The sequence below is a fragment of the Asparagus officinalis genome, chromosome 7 (genome assembly GCF_001876935.1).
Source record: "Asparagus officinalis chromosome 7, Aspof.V1, whole genome shotgun sequence".
NCBI lineage: Eukaryota > Viridiplantae > Streptophyta > Magnoliopsida > Asparagales > Asparagaceae > Asparagus > Asparagus officinalis.
In genome coordinates, this window is record NC_033800.1 from 19334925 (window position 1) to 19355203 (window position 20279).

Genomic DNA, 20279 nt, shown 5'->3' on the forward strand with positions numbered 1-20279 from the left:
ATTTCTCTGCATCTTTTAAAATTGACCAAACATGATCAAATAGAAACCCCTTTCTCTCTTCTGGATCTTCTACAAATATTATCCTAGCACGTTTAATCTACCACAAGAGAGGAAGAAACATTTATTAATAACATGATAGTAGATGATAATCAAGATTTATGTTATTCAAAATACTTACAATGTCTAGCTCAGAAGCACCGCTTGGATTTAAGCGCTCGACTTGTCGAATACATCCTCGAAATTTACTGATGGCCTTCATAATTAATTACATTCGGTATGAGAGACTTCGGAGTCCTTTGAGCATTACAAATATTGGAAATCCTTTCATGAAATAAAGTAGAAATTCGTTCCCACAACTTGTCCTTCTTTTGATTAGAACCCATGATAGGATCTTGAGAAATTTCGAGCCACGTGGCGCATAAAATTTGGTCTTCTTCTTATAAAAAGGATTTTTCGCGACTAGATGTCATAATCTAAGGAGAAATATAAAGAGTTATGAATATAGAATAAGAAGAGTTGTGGTGGAGATATGAAAATTGTGCAAGTATTATATAGGGATCAGATGTGGGGAGTCTCCAACACTAGGAGAATCCAAGGTGGGGAGTCTCCAACACAAAAAGAATCCAATGTGGGGGTGAGAAGCCAATGCTAAAAAGAATCTAATATGGGGAGTCTCCAACACGAAAGAAACCCAATGTGGGGGTGGGGGAGTGAGAAGTCAATGCTGAAAAGAATCCAATGTAGGGAGTCTCTAACACCAGGAATCCAATGTGGGGAGTCTCCAACAAGAAAGGAATCCAATGCGGAGAGTCTTCAACACTAGGAGAATCCAATGTGGGGAGTCTCTAACACAAAAGGAATCCAATGTGGGGGTGAGAAGCCAATGCTGAAAAGAATCCAATGTAGGGAGTCTCCAACACGAAAGGAATCCAATGTGGGGGTGAGAAGCCAATGCTGAAAAGAATCTAATGTGGGGAGTCATATTATATAATGACATTACATCCATCTCTAAATAACTCACAACTTATATGATTATTTCTATAAATAACTTCTTCATCAATGAACTATGGAGTCGGACCGTCACATCTACCTTCTTCTTCTTCTTCTTCTTCTTCTTCTAACGATGAAATATTTTCTCAGTACATTAAAGATTAGGAGGAAGATATGACACAATGGGAGAAGGAAGATGAACTCTTAGCTCGCGTACATGCCTCTAATAATAAAATAATGACTTATCTCTCTCAAGAGGCAGAGCGGCCAAAGCGTATTGGCACAGTTCCTGGTCATTTGGTGATCAATCGTGGGAGGGAAGAAGGTAATTCTCGACTTTACCATGACTATTTTTCTAATAACCCTACATATAGTGCAAACCTATTCCGTAGAAGGTTCCGGATGCACAGGAGTTTATTCCTTCGTATAGTCAAGGCGGTACGTGAGCATGACAACTTCTTCGTACAGAAGATGGATGGTGTCGGCAAACTTGGGCTATCAACTTTACAAAAAGTTACATCGGCATTTCGCATGTTGGCGTATGGAACATCAGTAGATAGTACTGACGAATATGTTAGGATCGGTGAGTCAACTATAATTGTATGTTTAAATAGATTTTACAGAGCAATTGTAGAAGTATATGGAGATGAATATCTGAGGACCCCCAATGTCGATGATGTTGCAAGGTTATTGCAAAAGGGCGAAGAAAGAGGTTTTCCAGGAATGTTAGGAAGTCTAGACTGTATGCATTGGCAATGGAAAAATTGTCCAACAGCATGGGCAGGACAATACTCAGGTCGTCATGGAGGTCCAACCATTATTTTTGAGGCAGTATCATCATATGATCTATGGATATGGCATGCATACTTTGGCTTACCAGGATCCAATAACGATATTAATGTATTACAGTCGTCTATTTTGTTCGACAATCTATCACAAGGTATTGCTCCTCCTGCTCATTACACAAGTCTAGGAAAAAATTATGATGTCGGTTATTATTTGGTCGATGGCATATATCCGAAATGGCCAACACTTGTTCAATGTCGGTTATTATTTGGTCGATGGCATATATCCGAAATGGCCAACACTTGTTCAAACCATTTCTAATTCCGATGATAAAAAGAAACAATATTTTGCAATGATGCAAGAAGCATGTCGAAAAGATGTTGAGCGGGCATTCGGTGTTCTCCAATCACGATTTGCTATCATCAAGGGGCCAGCCCGTTTTTGGGATAAACGAACTCTGCATGATATCATGACTACTTGTATTATAATGCACAATATGATTGTCGAAGATGAACGCGACGAGCAAGAAGATGTTGTCATTTCAACTCCACAATCAATTCTGAATGCTGAAAATATGGAGATAACAAAAACTGAACGATTCCAACGGTTTCTTGCTCGACATAAGAGGTTGAAAAACAAAGAAGCTCATTTTTCACTTCGAAATGCATTGATTGAACATTTGTGGGAAAGACATGGAAATGAAGCGATGTAACTTTTTTTTACTAATGAAATAATGACTTTTTCATTTTTAATTACTTGGTTCTTAAAATGTTATATTTCAATTAATATTATTCAATATTAGTCTCATTTTGAAGGTATCGACAAAATATTTCCAACTGTAAAACTTTTATTTAAAAATAATTAGTAGAAATAAACTTATGTTGATTTTAAGTTGAACATCTAAAAATAATTAGTTAGTTAGAAGGGTAATGTTGTTATTTTTTAGGGGGAATAGTGAAATGAAGGGGGGCTGCATATTTGGAGCAAAAACTCCAAATATGCAGCCGGGTGGGATTTTTTGCAGCCGAGCTCCAAAATTTAGAGCTCGGTTGGATGCCAACCGGGCTGCATTTTGTAGAAATGCAGCCCGGTTGGAGCTGCTCTAAATGAGGAAAAGCTATTACACCAGTTGGATAATTCAAGTTATTTAAATAACAACCATGCGATTTAGGGAATAAACAAAAAGAGAGATGATGGTCTGAGAAAGAGGATTGATATTAGGTTTATATAGCTTCTTGGATAGCTTCTTGGTTGATTTATTGAAAAAGATGCAGAAGAATATGACGTGGGCTACATAATTACAGAGTAAGCCATAACATAGGGAGGAAGAATAATTTTGTTTGTAACATATTCCAAGGAAAGACAAACACATGTTTATACTCTATAATAGATTAAACAAGAAAGATAAAGGTCATTCTAAGTTTATGCATAATGTCTCATGCTATAGGACATTAAAAGGCAATGCTGACAGTAAACTGCACATAAGAGAGAAAAATATAGATTACCAACTCCAGCCAGCAAAAATCCAGTTACTGTATCCTGATAAACCAACAAAAAAACATCAATGTTGACAAATCTCTCCTACAAGAAATAAAAAATGATGCAAAATTGTTACAAATCATGTCAGATTCTTGTAATCGTCTAAAAATGTCTATAGGTGTCCGTACACAGCTTGAAACAAAGAGTGGACGATTCAAGAAGAATTATCCAAGTGTCCGCCGCGCTTATCGGTCAAATCCAAAGTGACCGAACGCACTTGCCAATCAGCTCACGCGCATCGATCAACTCTAAGTGCCATAAAGAACCTAACGAGCGCATAAAACAAATTAACAAAGCATGCAAGTCAACGGAATGACGAAATATGCAATACAGGTCCGGAGAAGTCAGAAAGTGTCTAACACCTCAAAGTGGCCCGCAAAAAGAAGAGGCATTTAGACCATGCTACAATTTGAATCTGAGGAAACTCAAAAGATAAAAGTTGTAGGTATCTTCGTCAAATTTCTAACGCATCTTGAACTAGCTCAATCTGAGGTCGGACGAGAGAGTTAAGACCAAAAAACCGAATGTATCTCAAACTGACCCGCGCGACGACGGGTCGGATCCACCCGACCCGCGCGGCGACGGGTCGAATCCATCCGTCTCATGCCCAGAACTGCTCGTAACCTCCAAAACGTATTTTTAGACTGTTTCAATTGGTTTTTTCTGTTCCAGAGGTTCCTAACTGCCTAGATATTATCCACAAACATGGTTAGGCCGTTATTAACTAAAGATATGACCAAATCCATCATTCTTATCCGAAAACCCCCAACTGAAGCCTATAAATACAGGCCTAGGGGTTCATTTCATAGGAGCGATTTATTATCAAGACGAAAAGGTGTTGTCAAACTTCAGAGCCAAGAGTCACGAATTTCAGCGAGGGTTAGCGAGATCCCGACGAACTCCAGCATAAAGAAGGAGCTATTCGAAGGATCTGAAGCCCGATCCCACCGTTCCTTGAGATTAGGCTTGGTCTTAATCTCGAGAAGAGTACTGATTTCGCTTCCCGATCCCACCGTTCCTTGAGATTAGGCTTGGTCTTAATCTCGAGAAGAGTACTGATTTCGCTTGGTCAATCTCAGTGCTTCAAATCAAATACTCCCTTGGTGAATACGAAGCTCTACCCAATTTTCCATCAACCGGATCCAGATCTAAGGCAGTCCACAGATATCAAAATCTCCGTCACAGGCAAAGATCCCACACAAGCAGAAGACCGATAAACGATCTTCCTACGTTTGTTTGATAGAGTTATAATTTTTTATTTCTTTTATTGTGTAAAGAGTCTTATAAAAAGACCAATCTTTTGATCCTATTATAACGACCAAAGTTGTAATGAGTTATACAATGAAGAAAGCAACTTTTGATGCGAACAAACTGGCGATCACAGTGGGAATTTGAGTGTCCCGCGAGCTGGAGGGTCGGATCTGAGTGTCCCGTGGGCTGGAGGGTACAAACAGATTGTTGAATATCATTTCTCCATGATAATGTTTTGATGATAATAATTTATATTGTGTGTACACTAACTTTCATATGCAGATTTCAATATCAGAATATGTACAAGTGCAAGTGGATATCAAGGCATTTTAAAGTGAAGAAAATGAAGAACAAAAGATAATGTATTTGAATTTTTCTTTACTTAGAATATTTGTACAAGCCTTGATCACATACACACGCACACACACACAATTTTAGAACACACTAACACAGGCTTAGTGTGTTGGTTAACTATAGAAATCCCCTATGTTAACCATTAGAATAGTAGTTAAAACTTAATTATAAAAACTCATTATTTCTGAATATTTGATCTTAATAGTCGACTAATTAGAATAGTAGTCGACTACTCATGTATAGAACTCAAATACATGTTTCTGTCAATTTACAGTATAGTCGACTAATCATCATTATAGTCGACTACTGAACGCAAATTTCATTTTATCAGTTTCTGTCAAAATACAGTGTAGTCGACTAATGGGCTTTGTAGTCGACTACTGAGAAAATTTTCCGAAAACCAGTCTGTTTGAACTCAGTGTAGTCGACTAATGACTACAGTAGTCGACTACAAGAGACAGTTTTTCAGTTTTCAGAATTTGAATATCTGACAGTTTTTGGCCGTTTTTAAACGTTTTCAAACTTTAAAAACTTGTCTTTTCAAGGGGTATATATAGGTTATTTGTTCAGAAAAATGAAAGATATATACATACCCATAAGCTTTGATTCTTAAGCAATTTCCTAAGTGAAAAACATTCTGATTTTCTGAAAAAGAAGAGTTTCTGAAATTGCCTATATACTTTCATCAAAAACAAATCAATTAGGCAATTTTACAAAGATTAAAAGAATCCTAAGCCACTGCTGCACATTATTACACATTCAAGGCTTATAGGATCATTGTGTTCTTCTTCAACAAGTTTTCTCTCGGTTGTGAGAGGGTTAGTCTCTTGGGTTAGAGATTGGTGTTCAAATTGACAAGGAGTTTGTCAATTGGTGTTGCAATTTGCAGGAACTTGCAAATTGGTCAGGTTTGCATTTGATTTTGTAAGTTTAGAACACCCCCCCCCCCCCCTCTAGTGTTCTAGTGTATCTATTTCAGATCCTACACAGATCCCGAAAGAGAGGTACCCAAAAAATAGGCTCTCACTGTCCGTGCACCAATATTATCAGGGCAGCATTATAAGCGTGTAGCTGCCCCAAGACCGCTCCGTAGAGGGTCTTGATATTTGAGAGGATCTCTAACGGAGCAACTAAGTCCAAACCAAAACATTTCCACAATAAACAATCGGCCGTTCAAGGTGACGAACTTCCGAAAGTCACAATAAATATGGCTGATAAGGGAAAGTCGATTCGACCTTCTAGCTCTGACCCGCTTATACGAGCTCTGACCCGCTTATAACGCATCGTCTAACCCGGTTACGATCAGGAACTATTAGACAAAGAGATTATCAAAGAATACAGAGGGGATTACCCTCGGATGATGAAGCATCAGATGCCAACTCTGCAGTCGGTTCTGACAAAACGGTGTCCAGCCCAGGATAATCCCACGAGGCATTCATGATTAACACCGAGAAAATCGCCTAAATTCTTGTGGATGCTCTAACCAAATAGAAAGAGGCATTCAAGATTGAAATGGAAATGGCTATGCTACGGATGAGGGAAGAGCATGACCAACAAATTCGGGCTCTGTTCAATCAGTTCGGTGAATCCAGCCGTCGCAACCTTGCTGACCAAGCAGGTAGCGATTCAAATGTAGATGAACATCTCAATGCTGAGAGCCCTCCCGTTGACCAGAACACTAGGGGTGGCCCCACTGAAGACAACAACACTGGGGGTGGTCCCGTCAATGATGATTGTTGGCCTTCTTGTTTTGATGATGTTTAACAAATAATTTACTTCTAATGTTGTTTGTCTAGTGTTTGTGTTTTCGTATTTATTCTAGGCAAACAACGTGTTGGAGGATGGATGGAATAGAGCTTCAACGATCATATCCAAAGGAGGTTGGCGGAATGTCGGTGAAGCTTATGCAATTCAAGTTCAAGATCCAAGTTTAGCTTTCATCCGTAAGTGTACCAAGTCGAGCTTATTGAAGATCAAGATCTAGCTTGGGTAACTTAGTTTAGGTTTTATATTATGTGTGTTAGATACTCTAAGATCAATATCATATACACACACATTTATTGGTTTCTTCGTATATATATATAGTTATATATATATACATAATTTTTGGTTTCTATGCATATATATAGTTATATATATACATACATGTGTTTTTGAGTTTTCATGTTTATAAATATGAAATCACATGTTTCATATTTATTATTGTGTTTTAGAATATATTGCATAGAAAATGCAATTTTGTGAAAATATTATATTCTTAGTTTTTGGACTTAACAATAATCATATATATATATATTATTAAGTCTATATAATCATTGTGCAAAGTTTTAAAACATGATTTAGTCTAAATGTCAAAATTTACATGTTTACATTTTCATGTTTTGGCCTATTTTGCAAAATGATGATTTTTCATAAATGGGAAATGCAATTTGGAAAATTCTTTTTGTAACATGTTTATTTACATGTTTATATATATTTCCCAAAGTTTTATTATTTTTGGACTTCATTTGTCATTTTTTAACAATTTTCCAAAGTCTCAAAAATCAGCTTTAAAACCTATTGTTCTGTAGTATCAGATTTCGGTCGACCGCACCGGTCGACCGCTCATGTGTTTATTCGTTAGTGGGCAGCAGAGAGTTTGTCGGTCGACCGCCGCGGTCGACCGAGAGCTCGAAATTTCCATTGGTCGACCGCACCGGTCTCTGCTCGTTTTCTCAGATTGCGCGAATATTTTCGGTCGACCGCCGCTCTGTCAGTTCTCTTTCCAACGGCTATTTTTGTTACCGTTCCTGGGGATGTTTTTGTCATTTTGTTTGGGGTTTTTGCTGAGGTTCTTGGAGGCTATAAATACCCTATTGATCTCAGTTCTCAAAAACTAAGATAATGTTTTAACAAGTTTTAAACAAGTTTAAGTTTGTTTAGTTTGTTTTTGGGGTTTCCTGTTACAAAGAGTAGTTTGCATCATCTGTTGAGGAATTCATCTTCAATATCCTTTCATCCTCTCTTTGTGTTTTTAGAGAAGGGAGGAATTCATCTTCAATATCCTTTCATCCTCTCTTTGTGTTTTTAGAGAAGTTTCCTTAACTCTATTTTCTAGCATTTCTACTATTGTATTTCATATCCTCTCTTTGTGTTTTTAGAGAAGTTTCCTTAACTCTATTTTCTAGCATTTCTACTATTGTATTTCATAATCTTATTGATTGTCCTTATTGAGTTAAGTTTTTATTTATATCCCATTGTTACACACACCCACTTGAGCTTATTGTATTTGCATATATATATTCATCATATAGGATATATCTCATTATTCATATTGCTTATCCTAGCTTATATAGTTGTTATATTTCATACTTGCTAGGATAACTTGTTAATTAGTTTTTATTGGCATATAATCGGATTAGATTAGCATAAGAAAATTTGTGATTCGGCTCTTCAGAAGGATAAGACTACGGGAGTTCAGCATCCATATCCCGTTCAAGTAGATGAAGCACCTCAGTAGCTGCAGGAAGAGAGGGAATACACTATTGCTAGAAATCGGTCTAGACGAGATATCCGACCACCGCGAAAATATGAAGATACTGTAGTTTATGCATTGTCGGTTGACAATTCTGTGCCCTTTAACTATTCATGAGCTACTTCAGGTGATGACTTCGTTAATATTTACGGTCGTCGTGCGGACAATTCAGTCGATTTATTTAGGAGGCCTCTTTCAGTTAGCAAATTCAAGCCGGGCTTGGACTTGATCGATATGTGTCGCACTTAGATGTCCTGGGTGGCTATTGGAAAAGGTGCAGTAAGTTAGCTTATTTTGGGGTGAGGAATCTTCTATATATTTGAGTCAATGTGGAGATTTGTTATAGGTTACCTCAAATACTCAAATCCATATTGCTTTGGGAGTTCCTTTTTATGTTGGTTTGTTTTGATCAAGAGTCCTACTTACATTAGACTTTGCACAACCAATCATATTAGAGGTTTATTCCTACTTGGACTATTGTTGGGTTTTAGGACATATGGACTTCTATTCCTATTAGAACTCTTATTCTTTAGATAGCAAGGAGTTGGGATCTTCAAGGCTATATGAGAACAATCTTTCAAGCCAATTAGATTCATCAATCTTTAGAGCACCAATCAATAAGTGAGAGTTTTCTGTGAAGCCTATTTGATATTCTTCTTTTTTATTCCTTTAATTGAGAGTTGTATTAGGCTTTCTGGGGTGTGATTTAGGATTGAGAGATGCACTTTGTATTCCTCACAATTAGTAAAGTTTTCTCCTCCTTCGCCCATAGACGTAGGCTATAAGCCGAACCACGCATATCTTTGTGTTCGTGTGTTCTTGATATTTTTCATGCTCTCGTGTGATTGATATTAGCTTATCCTGGGGTGTTTGTCATAACACAATCAGAAAGAGATATCCTAAAAGCAGTAAAAGTTGGAGATCAAAAGGAATAACAAACAGCCGTGATTAAATCTTCAAATCTGTAATCAATCGACTTTACCATCGTTAATTGCTCATGACCATCGGTGTGTCATTAAGCACCATTAATGAGTTCTGTAATACATAGATAAGCTGACATATTGCCTCTAAAATTCTGCAATTAGTTCCTGTAGACCTTCAATAATTTCGTGATCATCGAGGGCCTCTAACAACCATCGACGGTACCAATGATGAAATCAGCTTTTATTGCTAATTTTTATATCGTTTCGTCTCATCTATATCATCTTAAAGAAATATTGGTATCAAATTGACGGTCCTAGAGAGAGAGAGAGAGGACCCCACTCACTTTTTCATCTCTCTCTTTTTATTAACCATTGCACATAGAGCAAAATCTCTTTACTTATATGACCTGTCAGGAAAAGACGAGGCAAGAACTTTCACACAGAAATACTAGTTATATGTGGCCCCTACAAAGAATAAGTCCTTCGGTTGTATGTACTCATTTTTATCTCCAAGTCCACTAGTCCACATACACAATGGAGAACAACAAACTTCTTTTGACTGATGATAACTTGAATCCCAAAAGACTACGAAATCTACGTTTCAATTTAGGGATATTGAAAAATCAATAATTTTAGTGATCTAGATTCTAGCTAATGAATTTATTTTTCTTGAGACTGAAGATGCCCAATCACGACAAACACATTTGAGTATATAACGCTCGGTCTTGATGCTTGGCTAAGAAAGAATTTGTATCGGTGTACTTTCTTCCTTCATTGTTTGAATTTAATTATTTTCCCTTTTTTTTTGTCAAGACTCAATAAGTCCCAGCAAAGTACAGATTGCAGAATAAATATTTCATGAGCAAAAGAAGTGTTTTGATATGTTTTCCATAATAAAATAAAGAAGTGTTATGATATTTGTGATGCATGCCGAGACGACTAAATTTGAAGAATAACACAGATTGAAGAAAATATAATTTCTGAAGTTGTTTTCCTCATCATAGGTTCCGTACAAATCTCTTTTAAGACCATAAGGCTGCGTTTGAGAACTTGGATTTGGGCCCTGTATTTAAAATTTAGGGGGGGGTTAGTCACCTAGAACTTAAAATTAGAACTGTGATAATCAGTGGGATAAAATTTTAAGGTGTTAGTCACATAGAACTAAATCTAGAACAAAATTTTAAGGTGTTAGTCACATAGAACTAAAACTAGAATAAAATTTTACAGTGTTAGTCAAGCAGAACTTTAACAAAACTAGAATTGGGATAATTGTACAAAATTATCCCACTTTTTTTATTTTTCTATACAAAAATGAGAGTTCTAGTCTCTCAAATTATTCCAAGTTTTAGCTTGGAACTATGTGGTAAAAAACTAGAACTCGTATTTATTTTATTATTTTTTATTTTTTTCTTTACTTATTTCCTATTATGGTTATCACCATCATTAGACCATCATCATAATAATAATTGTCAATATCTTATAGTCTAACCAAAAATTATTTAATAGTAACGAACATTCTTGTAAGCAATTATCAATTAATAGTAGTAAGTTTAAAATACATAAATAGTATTTATATCTTCAAAATGCATAAATATATACTTCATGATTATAAAAATTTATCCCACATTATTTTATCAAAATATCCCGCTTCACAAAATTGTTCCTAGTTATCCCACTAAAATATCCCACTAGCGAAATATTATTCCACTTTAACAATTATCCTATTTTGCATGAAAATGTCCCAATTTACTAACACCCCCTTAGGGTATTTCAAATCCAAATCTCTTGTTTGGGCTCTAAGTTGGGCTGAGATTTGAAATCAACTTATTTTGAAGAGGAGAATTTGGAAGCCCAAATACGTGTATTTCAAATCCCACCCTGCACCTAGGTATTTGCCAAATCCCGACCGGACTCCTCCTCTCTCTCATTTCTCAGTCCCGATCCCGACTCTCAAGTTCTCTCTAACCTCTATCTCTCCTCTCTCCTCTTCTCCTCTCTCGTCATCACATTCACTCACCACCGTCTGTTCCCTCCTTAGGATCTCGTCGCCATCGTCACCCCCGCTTTCCCCCTCGCCGTCGACTCCGGCGAGGGTTTCGACGTCGTCTCCGCCCCTTTCGGCCAGGTGACACTTCACCACACTAGATCCGATCGAAAAGTGTTCTCTTTTGTGTAATTTTGAGTTCAATAGCTGACTGATAGAGTTGTAGCACTAAATGCTCTCGTCTCTTCCATCGAAACCCTAAATCTGACCTAGGGTTTAGGTCCGTGATCTTCGCGACTAAAACCCTAGATCAGAGCTAATACTATCAATGTGACCTCCATTCATGGTGGTTTATGTTATCCGAACAATATTTTTAACCGATTATTTCTAATTTTTTGATGATTTCATTATGAATGTATTAGGGTTTGATGATTTTGATGGATTCTTAATAGCTAATTCGAGCAAAGAGTGATTCCCTCATCTCAAAGGTATGTTTCAAGATATATGGTTTTACTCTTGCTACTAGTGAAATAGTTATGAAACTTTTCAAACTTCAAGTTAACAAGGAAAGCATCTTTCAAATAATAAGAAATTCTAGCATTGGTAGTGAATTCTATATATGTTGTCCTTTTTTTTTTTGCAGATACAGGACAAATTACTTCATTGTGATTATATTGATTATATTGTTAGATCTACATCATAAAACTTGAGATCTAAAACCATATAGCCATGATTAATTCAAAGATATTAACAAGAATCATCAAAAGAGCGGAAGCTTATACCTGAATCCATGGATGAACCTTGAGATGATTTTTGGATCTTCTAACCTTAGGGTTTCTCTAAATCCGAATTTCTCTAGCTAGATGGGGGTATAGAGAATTAGAGAATGTAACCCTAGGTTAGGGACCATAACCCCTTATTTATAGATGTTGTACTTTTATAATTTAGCCCCTCAATAAATTACAATAATAACCTGGTATTATAACCCCATGACTTATTTAAATACCAAATTAACCCAACTTAATTGATCACTTTAGTGGGTTATCCTGAAAGATAGCAATACACATTGATTAATCATATGTGCCCACAAATAGATTTATTAGATTAAATCCAACATATATTCGTTCTAAGGACTGAATTTCTTCAAAACCGTTGGGAACACTCCTGAGTATCGCATTCCTAAATGATAGGTAAACATTTTAGTAACTTGTATATTTTCTTCTTGCTAGAATTTATGTTTATTCTTTTTATTCTTTAAGTATGAGAAGTGAGTGTCTTGTTGTTTTGGCATTTTACTCGATCTAAATGTGTTTCTGAAGAGTGTTTTTGTATTATTAGAACATGGAGATGAATGTCTTCGTTCAAGCTCTGAATGTTATGAGAATCATAATGCATTTGCTTCTATTTTTTATGGTTGAATATACTATTTAGATTATCATATAGTTTTTATTCTAGTATTAAATATCCATATAATGAGGTATGGTTGAATATACTATTTAGATTATCATATAGTTTTTATTCTAGTATTAAATATCCATATAATGAGGTATATGTTGGGAGGAACTCGAGTATTTTGATATAAATAAATACAACAAATTATAAAACATATAGATAGCTATACTTTTTTCCCTTGTTAGAATATGGATGTGTTGTAATATAAAAACACTTAAGGACATAAACTTGACTTTATATACCAGCATATCATTTTGCTTTGCGGTCTTCTATGCATGTGAATGATTTGCCACACTTGCTCATATACCAGCATAATGAAGAAGCATTAGAAAAAATATGTCATCAAGTGGCTGGAAGTCTGAAATCAGGTGGCTATTATATGAGATTGAGCATAATGTGTCATTTGTCCTATTTGGTGTCAACACTTCCAAGGGGCTTGTTTTATAGTGCCAGAATTTCTGATAAGTTACATTAAACCATTGATCAATATAAGGATGGAACTTGAGAACCTTACCTTCAACGTGCGAGTCATGCTTCTGTAAATACTTTTTTGAAACCCTTAAGTTCACGCCACAAAACTAGTGTTAACGAACAGACACTCGCATGCATCACATGAGATCTATGTTTGTGTAAAGTATAAATCATTAAATGTAGGTGCTTTTGTTGCATGATTGGGTCAAAGATTTCATAAATTCCTAGTGTACATTTGTCAACACCACAATTACAGATAGCTCATTGGAAAGTATAAATCATTAAATGTAGGTGCTTTTGTTGCATGATGGCTACAATACACCTTTAATGCTGCTATTATGAGAATATGATCGAGTACAAAAAGAACAATTGAAACAAGTAGCCAGAAAAACATTACCCTCTAGCTAAGAGAATGCTCAAGATCAAATCTCTTCTTTGTGCAAAATAACATAAATGAATACTTTCACAAATGGGTAATTATTCGTTTTTAGTGTTCTATCCTTATTCCTTCTAGTAAAAAAAAAAAAAAAAAAACAAATCAAAATGTCTTCATCGAGCATTGTAATCGTGAAATAAAGTAAGATTGTGCATAAATAAAGGTGTCCTTAGACTTGAACCTTTACATAGTGTTGATGCTTTAGAATATACTAGAGTAACATGTAGTTTTGAACTCTATCTCTAACAACATCACACACACAACCTTTCCAGGGTGTTGACAAAAGCCCATGCTTTACGGCCATGCACGTGTATCCCAGTCTAGTGAATGCTCTAGAGATTTGCCCATAATTCCATAGGAAGCGGCCACACTTCCACATTCACTTAGGTGAGCCTATCAAGAGTATTCATGTAGCTAGATACTCCACTCCACATAGAGTATAGAACTCATTAAGAGTTAAACATTAACTCAACCTGTTATCGCTTCAATATATCATGCTCCAAGCAACATAATGAATGGGACTCAAAATTTAGCATGATTCACCACATATTACTTCATGACTTGTTATTACCCATTGAACCTATTTCTTGGGATCTCCAATCTATAGGTCGGGTTACCATCATGAGTACTTCATTCATCTACGGGCATTAGTTCCATTCCTTTTGAGGTTTTGTACACCTTTTCTCTCACTAATCCTTTCGTCAAAGGGTCAGCTAAGTTATCATCAGACCGCACATGATCAACTCTTATAGCACCTGTAGAGAGAAACTCTCTTATTGTACTGTGCTTGCGACGTATCTGTCGCCTCTTGCCGTTATAATAACGGTTCTGAATCTTTGCAATAGCCGCGGTACTATCACAATGGATCAAGACAGCTGGAATCGGTTTTTCCCATAAAGGGATATCTGATAGCAGACTTCTTAACCAGCCTGCTTCCTCACTAGCTGTAGCTAGTGCTATCATCTCAGACTCCATAGTTGATTGAGCTAAAATAGTCTGTTTCTTAGACTTCCATGATATAGCTCCTCCAGCTATGGTAAATATATAGCCACTCGTTGCCTTGGAGTCGTCTGAGAGGGTGTTCCAATCAGCATCGCTATATCCTTCTAGGACAGCGGGAAACTTCTGATAATGTAATCCAAGGTTGATGGTCCTTTTAAGGTACCTCATAACTCTCTCAATAGCATGCCAATGCTCAATACTAGGTCTACTAGTAAACCTACATAGTAATCCTACGACATACTCTCTCAATAGCATGCCAATGCTCAATACTAGGTCTACTAGTAAACCTACATAGTAATCCTACGACATAGGCTATGTCAGGCCTAGTGCAATCCAATACTAGGTCTACTAGTAAACCTACATAGTAATCCTACGACATAGGCTATGTCAGGCCTAGTGCAATCAGTAGCATATCTCAAGCTACCAATAATGCTGGCATACTCAGTTTGTCTAACACTGTCTCCAGTGTTCTTGAACAACTTTACACTAGGATCATAAGGAGTACATGCAGGTTTACAGTTAAAGTAATTATATTTCTTTAAGATTTTCTCAATGTAATGAGACTGATCCAAAGAAATTCCCTTTTCAGACTTCGTAATGTTAATACCAAGGATTACTTTTGCCTCACCGAGGTCTTTCATGTCAAAATTAGCACACAACATGGATTTCACATTATTCACTACATGAACATTTGAACCAAAGATAAGCAAGTCATCCACATACAGACATATAATAGTGCAAATGTCATTTTCATTTTTATAGTAAATACATTTGTCACTTTCATTTATTTTGAAACCATGTGAGATAACAAGATTATCAAACTTTTCATGCCATTGTTTAGGTGCTTGTTTCAAACCATAAAGAGATTTATCAAGTTTGCAAACTTTATTTTCTTGACCATAAACAACAAAACCTTCAGGTTGGTCCATATAAATCTCTTCCTCTAATTCACCATTCAAAAAAGCAGTTTTAACATCCATTTGATGCACAACAAGATCATGAATAGCAGCAAGGGAAAATAAAACCCGTATAGATGTGATTCTAGAGACAGGTGAAAAAGTGTCAAAGAAATCCACATTTTCTCTTTGCCTAAACCCTTTGGCCACAAGGCGGGCCTTATACTTATCAACAGTACCATCGGGTCTAAGTTTCTTTTTAAGGATCCATTTGCAACCTATGGTTTTACAACCAGGAGGTAAGACAACTAAGTGCCAGGTACAATTTGACACTAGTGAGTCCATCTCGTCCTCAATAGCCTCTTGCCATAAGTTGGCATCTAAAGAAGATAGAGCTTCTTGAAGGGTCTTGGGATCCTCCTCTAACGCAAACACACTAAAGTCCGGTCCAAAGTCTCTAGTGGTCCTAGCTCGTTTACTCCTCCTAGGTTCTGTTTCTAAGCCATCAACATGCTCATCATTCCTAATTACAGGCATGGTACTAGAAGACGAGCCCCCACTATTCTTCAAAATAAAAGGAAATTTATGCTCATAGAAATCAGCATCATTTGATTCAATAATAACATGACCATGCAAATCATAAAATTTATATGCTTTACTACATTGAGCATAACCAACAAAGACACATTCATATGCTCTACTAGCAAGTTTTTTTCTTTTTGGATCTGGAATCCGAACAAAAGCCAAGCAACCCCAAGTTTTAAAATATGATAAATTTGGCTTTCTATTTTTCAAAATTTCATAGGGAGAAATATTGTTCTTTGATTTTGGAACTCTGTTTAAAACATGACACACAGTCAACAAAATTTCACCCCACCAATGATTTGCAGCACCCGAGTTAAGTAAAACAGCAACAATTAATTCAGAAAAAGTTCGATTTTTTCTTTCAGCCTTGCCATTCATTTCTGGGGAATAAGGTGCTGTTTTTTCATGAATAATCCCATGTTCTTTATAAAAATTGATGAAGGTTGAAGAATCGTATTCAGTTCCTCTGTCACTTCGAAAACGTTTGATCTTTCTACCAAATTGATTTTCAACTTCATTAAAAAATACTTTGAACATTTCAAAAGCATCACTTTTATTTTTCAAAAGATATACAAAAGTATAGTCTGAACAATCATCAATGAAAGTTATAAAATATCGTTTTCCATTTCTAGTTAAAACACCATCAAACTCACAAATATCGGAATGAATTAAATCAAGAGGTTCAGAAATTCTTTGAACAGATTTGTGAGGGGTCTTAGTAATTTTTGCTTGACTACAAAAAATGCATTTCTCAAAATCAGAAAGAGATAATTCAGGAATAAGACCTAACTTACTCATGTTTCTAATAATACGTTTATTAACATGACAAAGTCTAGCATGCCAAATATTAAAAGAAGACAGCATGTAAGCAGAAGAAGATACATCTTTATTAATGTCAACATTTAATTTAAACATCCCATCAGTTGCATACCCCTTCCCAACAAATACATTGTTCTTTGTAATGGTATACAAATCAGCCCCAATAGTTTGAGTAAACCCCGCCTTGTTGAGAAGATACCCCGAAACCAAATTCTTTCTCATCTCTGGAGTATGCAAAACATTCTTGAGAACCACAGTCTTTCCAGAGGTAAACTTTAGCTGCACGTCACCAGTTCCCGCAACTACGGTGGTGTGGGAATCACCCAGCAACACTTTCTTGTCCTCTGACTCAGAATAGGTCTTAAAAAGAGAACGGTCATAGCAAACATGGCGAGAAGCACCAGTGTCTACCCACCACCCCTCGGATCCACCAACTACATTGATTTCAGAAATCATTGCAACTAGTTGGTCTTCGGTCAGGTTAGCCTGCGGAGCAGGACGTCGCCTGTTCCGACAATTCCTGGCCAAATGGCCTGGCTTGTTACAGTTGTAGCAGACAAACTGTCCCGAATCATTTCTTGAGGGGGGTTGCTGCCCATTATGAGGGGCAGTTCTATTCTGGTTATTCTTGTTGCGGGTCTGGTTATTATTCCGGTTCTGTTTTTTCATGTTCTTGGGTTTAGTTTTCAGAACAACAGAGGCAGATTTAGAGACAACAAGTATCTCTTCTTTTTGGTCTTGTTTCCGGGATTCTTCCTCTATACGAAGGCGAGTAATCAAACTTTCTAGAGAAAACTCTTTAGTTTTATGCCTAAGAGAATTCTTAAAATCTTTCCAGCTAGGGGGCAGCTTGTCTATCATTACAGCAACTTGAAATTGTTCATCAATGGTCATACCTTCAGAGATGATCTCATGCACAATCTTTTGTAACTCATGTGACTGCGCTTCCACTGACTTGTCATCCGTCATCTGGAACTTCAGGTAGCGGCTGACAGCATACTTCTTGGCTCCAGCTTCTTCAGTATCATACTTCTTTTGCGATGCATCCCATACCCCTTTAGCAGTTTTCTCAGAGCTATAGTAGTCATACAAATTATCAGACAACCCATTAAGTATGTAATTTTTGCATAAAAAATCATTTTCTTTCCAAGTTTCCAAAGCTTTCTTTTGTTCATCTGAAGGTTCAACAGGCAACTCAGGCTTGTCATCTTGGCATACATCAGCCAGTTTCTTTGTGGTTAAGAAAAATAACATTTTCTGTCTCCATCTTTTAAAATGGGCTCCCTCAAAACGAAAGGGTTTGTTCAAATCATTAGCAGCAGTAAGTAGTGAAGTATCAACAGGAGAAGACATTGTGTAGATGACGATAAAAGCAACTAGGCAGATGAATCGTCTTAAAATTGTTGTTGTGAAAAAATGAAGAACAATGTTACCAAAATAATTTTGCTTGGGTTGAGTCGCGGACTAGGTCGCTCTCTTTAAGACGTTTCGCGGCTCTGCCCAAGAGTGCAAGCAGTATCACAGCCCCGTCGTCCCCAGGATAAAACAGCCCAGAATCTCCTCTGTCTCGGACCTCAACTGCACTGAAAGAGGCCGACCATCCAACACCCCTAAACAATGCTCGGAACCCAAAGTGTTTTTGAAATAAGCTTCTGAAAATGAAAGCCTTCTGAAAAAAATTGAGAGCAGGTAGAGAAAGAAAGGAGAATAGAGAATAGTAGAGGAATTGTTATTCTCATCATTTTAGAATGATTGGGAGCTGGGATTATATAGGCCAATTGAACTAACCGTTCCCCTCAAAATCTGAACAAACTGGACGTGGCTGTTGTTGTAAAGAGAATAAAAAAAATCTTTAACGTTAGTGGGTTCCTAGAAAATCTCATAACTGACTAGATTTGCTAACAAATCTCCGTTCATGACTTTGTCAATAGAGACTAAGTCAAAGAAATAGGCAAACTAAAAAGTTGAAGAGAAACGTGGGTTTCATGGTTCAACCCATCTGCAGGTTTTGAAAAATTCACACCGTTTCAACAGTAAATAATTTTTGAAACCCTTAAGTTCACGCGACAAAACTAGTGTTAACGAACAGACACCCGCATGCATCACATGGGATCTATGTTCGTGTAAAGTATAAATCATTAAATGTAGGTGCTTTTGTTGCATGCTTGAGTCAAAGATTTTATAAATTCCTAGTGTACATTTGTCAACACCACAATTACAGATAGCTCATTGGAAAGATAAATTGTTTGCAACTTAAAGGAAATGATGATAGATTATTAGCTATCCTTCTGTTTAGTATTTCCTTTTTTAAGTTCAGTATCATATTTGAGCAAGCAAACAGATTACTACTATGGACCGTCATAGCATATATGTGTCTTGATCAGTGGCGAATATAAATATCCATGTTTCCACTTTATTCTTAATCAGAGAAATCAACATCCAAATCAAGATCCTAGGCCACCAATTAATCGGTGTTGATGTAGAGGATTGATGTCAACTTTGTTAATTCTTCCATAGGCCTATGAACCTGGTTGCCAAAACCCATTTGATAAGCAATGGTGGTGATAATGATATGTTGGGAATATAGTATTGAAAATATAGGCTTACCCTCAGCAGTAAACAGCATCATTCATTTCCACAAAACACAATAAATATTCACTAATTTATGCTTTTGAGTAAGATGAAAACATAAATAATATTCATGCACCGCGTAGATCATTTTTATTTAATTGACTTACAACTTTCTGCCACATGATGTTCTAACAGGTGCATATATTTAATTTCTCAAGTTGGTTTTATCACCTTCTTCCTAAATTTTGTCCTTGATAATCTAACATCAACAATTGTCATGGTCTCCTTGTTGTGAAAACTAGTGCCTCCATCAGAATACGGAAAGTATGCAATCCTGTACTTGTTTTCTTTTTCTTTTTTTAAAGGTTGATGGTCTTCATGATTCAACTTTAAAGTTTGATTTTTTGTGTCATGGACTAATTGATGCTAAATTGTGTAATGTAGGACTCAATAAATTCTTCGAGATATGAAGTTGGACACATTGGAGAGAAAGGAGGAGAAGACTTGAAGGATAAATAGAGGATTCTAGATATGGTTTCTTTTAATAGTTTATGTTGTGGTAATTTGACTTGTTGTAGCAAATCATGGTTATCGGCTATCTATAGCATGTTGTATTTTAAATGAAGGCTTATTGTGTAGCCTAGAGCTTCTTATGAGGATTTTTTGCGAAACTCTTTTGTGTCTTCAGCCTTTTTATCATGTCTAG

The 20279-nt window shown here is 36.4% G+C and overlaps 2 protein-coding genes across 2 annotated transcripts; both read left to right on the forward strand.

The window, feature by feature from the left end:
• LOC109846781 lies at nt 1228-2097 on the forward strand. Its single transcript, XM_020416028.1, has one exon. It carries the CDS (start codon nt 1228-1230, stop codon nt 2095-2097), a length of 870 nt encoding a protein of 289 aa, XP_020271617.1.
• On the forward strand, nt 2132-2488 carry LOC109846782. Its single transcript, XM_020416029.1, has one exon. The coding sequence runs from the start codon at nt 2132-2134 to the stop codon at nt 2486-2488; it is 357 nt and encodes a 118-aa protein (XP_020271618.1).

Bases quoted from the DNA above. Each gene is read 5' to 3' on its own strand.
- LOC109846781 (XM_020416028.1), top strand. From the start codon at position 1,228: ATGACTTATCTCTCTCAAGAGGCAGAGCGGCCAAAGCGTATTGGCACA.
- LOC109846782 (XM_020416029.1), top strand. From the start codon at position 2,132: ATGCAAGAAGCATGTCGAAAAGATGTTGAGCGGGCATTCGGTGTTCTC.